This window comes from Gadus morhua, chromosome 8, assembly GCF_902167405.1.
Source record: "Gadus morhua chromosome 8, gadMor3.0, whole genome shotgun sequence".
Classification (NCBI taxonomy): domain Eukaryota; kingdom Metazoa; phylum Chordata; class Actinopteri; order Gadiformes; family Gadidae; genus Gadus; species Gadus morhua.
In genome coordinates this window covers 23,005,502-23,012,923 of record NC_044055.1, presented here as the reverse complement: position 1 = coordinate 23,012,923, position 7,422 = coordinate 23,005,502, and the positions used below count along the sequence as shown (strand labels likewise).

The window sequence follows — 7,422 nt, the reverse complement described above, 5'->3', positions numbered from 1 at the left end:
GTGCAAAATAGTCTACATTAAAGGGTTTATCAGGGGAAATATAATGACCTCTATTCTCTATAGTGTGGAAAAAAATAATTTCAAACTGTATAAGCGAAAACTTTTCCCTTGGGGTTTGATGGTAATACTTACATCCATATTCAATCAGAAAGATACAATTAAGAGAGATTGGGAGATGGAGAAGGAAATTGCAATTAATTAGGGCACATTAAACTATTTCGGTTTGGATAAATGAATCCCTTTGTGTTATTGGGACAGAGATGCTGGTAAGAATACTGACTAATGTGAGGTAATGGATAGAAGGGAGAGAAGGCAGACGACATTTGTTACATTTTAAACATAGAGTTAACTAATTTAAACTGACCTGATAACACAGGAGAGTGTTCAACTGTTTAGTTGGTTGATTAAGTTCCGTTTCTTTCTTTTCTTTAACATATGTTGTCTCGGAGCTGATCATCATGGCCCATAAGAACCCACAAACTCTTTACCAGTCTGCAAACAAAGACTCAATGTTTTCTTTGGCGCCAATATGCGTCCATGCGTAAAGGCGCAAAGCAACAAAGAGCAGGACAGTATACAGTTATATAAAAGTTATCCAGTTAACAAAGAGCAATACAGTAATCAGTTATTTAACATTTATCCAGTTAACAAAGAGCAGGACAAGCAGACAGGACAGTTCTCCAGTGAGCGTCAGCGTGGCTTTACGCTCATATCAACGACAGAGATATCGGAGAAGAAGCGGATTCCAAAAGTTCCTTTGATCGTGGTCTTATTCACGATCAAAGGAAAAATATTTGGTCACAGAACATAATACGAATAGAAAATCACGGGGATAATACGACGATCTTGGATTTATTTTTTAACATTTAGCCCTAATTTTAATAAATAAAGTCTGGATTATTGGTTACAATTGGAAATTGAGAAATATCCCAATTTAGGAACACAGAAATTTTACTATTTAGTGTCGATTATTTTTCCTTATTGAAAAAATAAAAAGGCAACTGATTTCTGGTCGTGATTAAATATTCTTAATTTCAACAGAATTCGTTGTCACTTCCCCCAAAGGCAGTAAATATTCCAGTTGTCCAAAGTGTCCACAATGGCAGAGGAAGAGGATGTGTCCTCTAACCTCCAGCTCCGTGCACTGGACCCCTCACGGTTCGGCCCCTTCGCTCTTTCTTCTCCAGGGGCCCTCCGGAAGCTGGAGGGCCCCGGTGACCCCCACACCGTCTCCAGGCTGCTATGCGCCATTCATTGGCAAACATCTGTGAACCAAGACGCCCTCCGGAGACTTGGATTGTCAATCCCGCTCGGAAGGAAAGGATACTTGAAAACATTTGGCTGATAAAAAAGGTCAAGGTGTAAAAAAGCTAATGAGGAAGAGGCTGTTTTATTCAGCCTATCATCGGAGGCAATAGCCCCACATTGAGACTTAGAACAAGGCTGTTAAATACACTGATGTCCTTGACCGCTATCGTGAAAGTGTCCTATTTAAATGAATTCACCCAGACAGTATCAGGCCAACAATTAGTGGGGCTCATTTTGTTCAGTCGCCCTCTATTTCGTTTAGCATAATTTCGGAGCAAACTGGCAAAACATTAGTGACAGCTGCTCAGAACCAGAACTACTGCAGCCTGTCGCTCCGATTTCAAGCCTCCGATTTAGAGAGGGTCCATTTGGAATAGCTAAAGAGACCCAATCCCGTCTCCTCCCGGTCAGAATTCAGCCTGGAGGAGAATCACCTTCACTTTGGCCCCGGGTCCAGATACATGACTCGGCTTCTAACAATTTGACAATAGTCTACTCTTCAATATAATGATAATATAAAACTATACAGCGTGTACATAATTCAAAGTGCAGGGCTGGATAAAAAAAAACAGTATGGCAATGAATCAATTAGCACTACTACATGCCTTTCATTTTGATTGAAATGACGAATAGACAGTCTATCGGACTGTGCTTCAGAGTGCATAATATTGTGGTTTGGAAAATAACAACATAACATTAAGTTGCATTGGGCCTGCAACATAATATATTTGTTAAAAACCAAATCTAGATTTTATTATTGAAAGCGTTAATTGTCATTATTTTATAATTGACATGCAGAGTATTTAGACTATGCTGCTTGTTGTGTGGGTCTATGCTTGTTGATTCAAATTGTGTCTGCTGTTTATGAAATCTACAAATATGGCGACAATATAGTTTCATATACCAAAAGTTATAAACTATTTAAATTCGCGTATTAAAAAACAGTGAAATCCTATTAGAAAACAATGACAAAACTATTTGCGAGAAAATTGAAAAATGAAGTCCAAATTCATTTGATATGCCATTGAATAAAATGTAAGGTTTTAATAATCGGAGAGACCAGTTGCTGAACCCGGGTCTTCTTCAGTTAGATCCACCGGGGGTCAGGTCAGTTTGACCTTAATTAGCCTACTATTTAAGGCCTGCAACGATAAGTAGGCCTAGATATTATTACCCACATTCAAGAGTGGATATTAAGGGAAATAAAACCGAGAAAAAGCATCACTATATAAATATTTAGATATATAACTACACATATATAAACATGTTTATATAGTAAGTGAGTTAGATATTTTGTTGGCATCATGACGGAATCAAGAGGTTTTGTGATTTTCATCCTATATAATCACTTCCTGGATGCGCTCCAGCGGCGTCACGAGCCACTATCAGCAACGGCTATTGGTCAAAGGCACGTGTCTTAAAGACCGTAGTACGACGTCATAGAGAAACCTTTGAGCCTATCAGAAATGAGAACGAAATTCCATAGTAAAAATCTTTGAGCGCTTCTTTATCCATGGTAGTTTAAGAGCTCAGCTCCAAGCAGCAGCTTTGGATTCGATGAAGCGCTGAGACTTTTGTTTTATACTTAAGATCCACACCGCGTTGATGGGTTTCATTTAAAAATGATTTTGTATCTTTAGAAAGCATGAATGAACCATTTGGTTATATTCGTTTTATGACAACGTGTGAATAAAGACAAAGCCTAAATCAACAGAAGGGCAGCATCATTGGATTAACAACTTTGGAGAAGTAATCTGAAAGGTGGGGAAAGCGAACCTTTATTAAGAGTCTGAACAGCTATGGAAGAAAATGATGTTCGCAACCTAGAGCGCCATGAAGAGTGTGAAGAGGAGTCAGACGGAGACCTACGGCCTCTCCGCCAGGCACCTGGCCACCAGCCGCCCTTCACGATCACCAACTTCTACATAGACAACATATTGAGACCCGAATTTGGGCGTAGAAGGAAATGTTGGACTTTCAACACAGAGGGAAATAGAATTGGAGTACTAAGACAGGAACATCTCAGTGGAAAGGGGTCGAAAAGTGGCACCCTACAGCAACCTGACCGAGGGAGTAAGGATGGGAGACAATGTTCGGGGAACTCGTGCCCCGACAAAGGCGACCAGAGAGCGGTCGGCGCGCCTCTGGACCTGGCCCCGGGGGACAGTGGGGACCACAGCCCAGACCACAGCCCCAGCTCGGACTGCGCGCCCCGGGACGCCCCGGGAGACCGCGAAGACCACAGCCCCAGCTCGGACTCCGACAGCAGCTCCCAGGCCGGCTCCGTGTCCTCGTCCAAACCAATGCTGTGGCCCGCCTGGGTTTATTGTACCCGATACTCAGATCGTCCTTCATCAGGTACGTCTAGTATCTGCTGCTTTGGTTTAGTTTAGGAGGACTATGGAGAAAAACATGTTATTACGTAGCAGGCCTGACAAAGTTAAGAGTTTGATTCGGCCGCAATATTCATGCCTGTTGTTCATTGTTAACACATCATTGTGTCACAGGTCGATACCTATATTAGGCCTATTTGTTCATGTTAACGTTCCAAATCGTGCCGTAACAATATCACGTTAGAAGGCCTAAGTGGACTATAAATTATAACCTTAAAATATATATATTTCCACATTTTATTCCATCGTATTTTCCGAGGCCTACTTGAAAATTCGTTCGATAGAAAGACAACAGCCCTTAGGCTATCAGGTTATAATAAGAACTATTCGTTAATCCACACAATAATAATAAACTCAAATGGTTTCAATACCTTGGCCGAAAATGAACTATCACTTATCTATGATAGTTGTAATAAGTGTTTTTTTAGTTTGAATAAGTGTTAATCTCCGAGTTATTCGAAGGTGTTTTCCGGAATCTTCCGCTTAATGTAAAGTTTCAAATGGTTTCCACATTTGAAGCAGGACGCCTTGGGTTTTGGAGAACGAGATGTTTGAGTTGGACGTTGAACTAAAATCAAGTTTAACGCCATTGTTCCTCACTGCTCTTTGTTAATGTTTAATTAGCATATTTTTAACAATGGGAACGGGGCTAAAATGAGCTATAAGGAAAAAGACAAATTATAAATAATACTAAAAAGTTGTCGAGTGATCGAAATAAAATCTCACATTTCCTGATTATATGTCTGTTTTAAAAAACAAACAATAGCCATTGACCTAGGCCCATGAAGTGGACCTATGTGTCCTGCTGGGCTACACGGAAGACATTGGCTACATAGCATAGCTCATTTAAATGAACAGACTATGTTAGCCCTTCAGAAGAGGCTCCTATCGTCATACTGGGACTATTTATGATCGCACACGCAAGATAAGACCAACGGTAGTTTAAGGGTATTATAATGGACAACTGACAGCTTGAAACGCGTTTAGGCCTAATCAACGAAATGATCATAGTAGCCACACTTTGGGTTTGCTATTGAACGGTTGGACCATCCATCCCAAACTCAGAAGAAGCCTCGACCGTTCAGCTTCCATCTTCAAGTTGAAGGAAAAGCTCACAATGGATCTCCCTCGAGGAGTTCCTCACCATCAACAAGAGCATCAAAGCACTGTGGAAATTAAACTAATCTGAAAAATATAAATATAAAACCGAAAACTATGGCTCTTGCAAAACAGATAATTCCCAAAGATATTTGTGATTCTTTTATTAATTCACAAATATTAACAGAACAATTAATTACGTGCTTAGGCCACTCATGTTAACGTAGAAAGCAAAAAAATAAATCTAACACGGAATAGGCCTACCATTAATTTCTTTCATCAAGCGTGAGCACAAGGTTTCTATTTTTGCTTATGAAACGTGAGTTTAGTTTCTAAGGAGAGGAATAAGCGGAAAACCCCCATCCCTCCCGCCAACACCACATCCCCCACACTCCTCCACACAATAGTCCTTATTTTAAAGGTCTTTAAATGTGGTCCTGGATAAAAGGCCCTTTCGCATTAGGCATGGCGCTACAATGTTAGGCTTGGTTAAAGTAACTTCAAAGTGTGCTCCTTCTGTTCTATAGCTTACTACAAATAAACGAGTACTATGCCTATAACGTCAACGTTTCTGTCCGAGTTCATATTGGTTGTGATTTGGTCAAATGTGGTTAAATTGTCCAATTTGGTAAAATGATTGGGTGAAAAAAGCTCCAGCATTAAAGTTATTTGTATGTTATTTGGTACGACCCAAGGGCCCAGATCACGGAAACCAAAGAACACGGCGACGCCGAGCAAGGACGACAAGCGGCCCAGGACGGCCTTCACGGCAGAGCAGCTGCAGAGGCTGAAGACGGAGTTCCAGACCAACAGATACCTGACCGAGCAGAGGAGGCAGAGTCTGGCCGGAGAACTTGGACTGAACGAATCCCAGATTAAAATCTGGTTTCAAAACAAAAGGGCAAAAATAAAGAAGGCCTCCGGGAATAAGAACTCGCTGGGCGCTCAGCTGATGGCGCAGGGACTTTATAACCACGCCTCGGCCTCCAGGGAGGACAAGTCGGACAGCGACTAGCGGGACTACAGGGACACCTCCACACCATGCAACCTGTTCAAAGGATCATTGTATCAAAATACCAGCATTGATATTTAAGTAGGCCCTATAGTAAGCGTTCCGCTGTTTTTAGTGGGACATGTAGGCCTATTTTGTTGCAAACATGTAGCCTATAGTTTTTGTTTATAATCCGTTAAACAACACTGCCAGGTGTGAATGTTTCTATGACTGAACTGATATGCTAAAACCCAAAGACGTCCGTTTCTGCTGCGCATTGGAACCGTGCGGTCAACAGCCTATTGTACCTCTACTGTCTGCGTCCCCTAGTCGGTGGTGTCTAGATAGACTCTTTACTGACGGGGGTGGTCTTCTACTGTCGGTCTCCTACTGACGGTGTTATACTGACGGTGTTATACTGACGGTGGTGGTCTTCTACTGACGGTGTTATACTGACGGTGGTGGTCTTCTGCTTACGGTGTTATACTGACGGTGGTGGTCTTCTACTGACGGTCTTATACTGACGGTGGTGGTCTTCTGCTGACGGTGTTAGTCTTCTACTGACGGTGTTAGTCTTCTACGGAGGGTGTTAGTCTTCTGCTGACGGTGGTTGTAAGCTGTAAGGGAAAACCTCCCTTCATAAGATTTAAGTTCGGGCGCGAATTTGCGCCAATGTGATGCATTTTAAATCTCAATTAAAATGTTCTACGCATTGTGTCACATAGCCTAATGAGTCTGTACAATTAGGATTGAGATAAACTTTGTGTTTGAATCTGTTTAGCAAATCGAATCCACCAAGGGATAATTATTCGCCAACCCAATATTTGTGTCTATTTTTGGCCCAACATAACATTTATCATCGTTCAAATAGATATTTATTGTTGCCCAATTGTCACTAGACCTACGAAACCGGCGTCCCTTTTAATTGGGGATGTATCTGTCTTCAATAGAGCGATCTAAGCAGTCGCAGTTTATTTCTCAAAGTCACAAGCGTACCAGAATAACCATCCTGATAACCGTCAGTCCGCCGGGCCCGGGTCCGCGAGGGCCCGGGTACCAGCCCCTGATCACCGCCGGGGCCGGTTTCACCAGGCCCCAGGAACCAGCCGCGGATCAGTGGCGGGCCCGGGTCGACCAGACCCCGGGAACCAGCCGCTGATAACCGCTGGGCTCGGGTCCACTAGGCCCCGGGATCAGGCGGGTAGCTGGTCCTCGCTCTTATTCAACAACTTTTGTATGCCGATATTTTTGGTTAACCGAATCCCTTAATATGACCGTCAATATGACCGTATAATAAAATGTATAATTATTTTAGGCTATATATTATGCAATATTAGTATTTACATAGGCTTAACACTGTAATAGCCTCCGAATTAACTTGCAAATACAACCTTCCCAAAATAATCGAGTCCCAATCCAAATATCTTAAAAGTAATATAATTTAAAGGCCTATAATTCAATATCTAGCATATGGGAATCTCTTATTGCACGTGACGTGTAGCCAGGAGCCCGAATCAGCGCTGCGCGGGTCCGAGTAATAACTAGGGCTTTAGACACAAGTGAATGTTTGCAGTGTGGGGCCCAAGAGCCAATATAGGCACACATAGGATAAGCGATTGCGTAAAGCATTTG

General features: G+C 42.1%; 1 protein-coding gene across 1 annotated transcript; it reads left to right on the top strand.

Moving 5' to 3' along the window:
* Positions 1-2,835: 2,835 nt before the first annotated feature.
* On the top strand, positions 2,836-6,523 carry LOC115548320 (homeobox protein engrailed-1-B). The gene is made up of 2 exons (XM_030362849.1): positions 2,836-3,666; positions 5,495-6,523. Exons 1-2 carry the CDS (start codon positions 3,108-3,110, stop codon positions 5,812-5,814), a joined length of 879 nt encoding a protein of 292 aa, XP_030218709.1. The 5' UTR covers positions 2,836-3,107; the 3' UTR covers positions 5,815-6,523.
* The last annotated feature ends 899 nt before the right edge of the window (positions 6,524-7,422 follow it).

Coding starts and splice junctions, on each gene's coding strand:
- LOC115548320 (XM_030362849.1), top strand. CDS start 3,108: ATGGAAGAAAATGATGTTCGCAACCTAGAGCGCCATGAAGAGTGTGAA. Junction 3,667..5,494: donor CTCAGATCGTCCTTCATCAG/GTACGTCTAGTA, acceptor GTACGACCCAAG/GGCCCAGATCACGGAAACCA.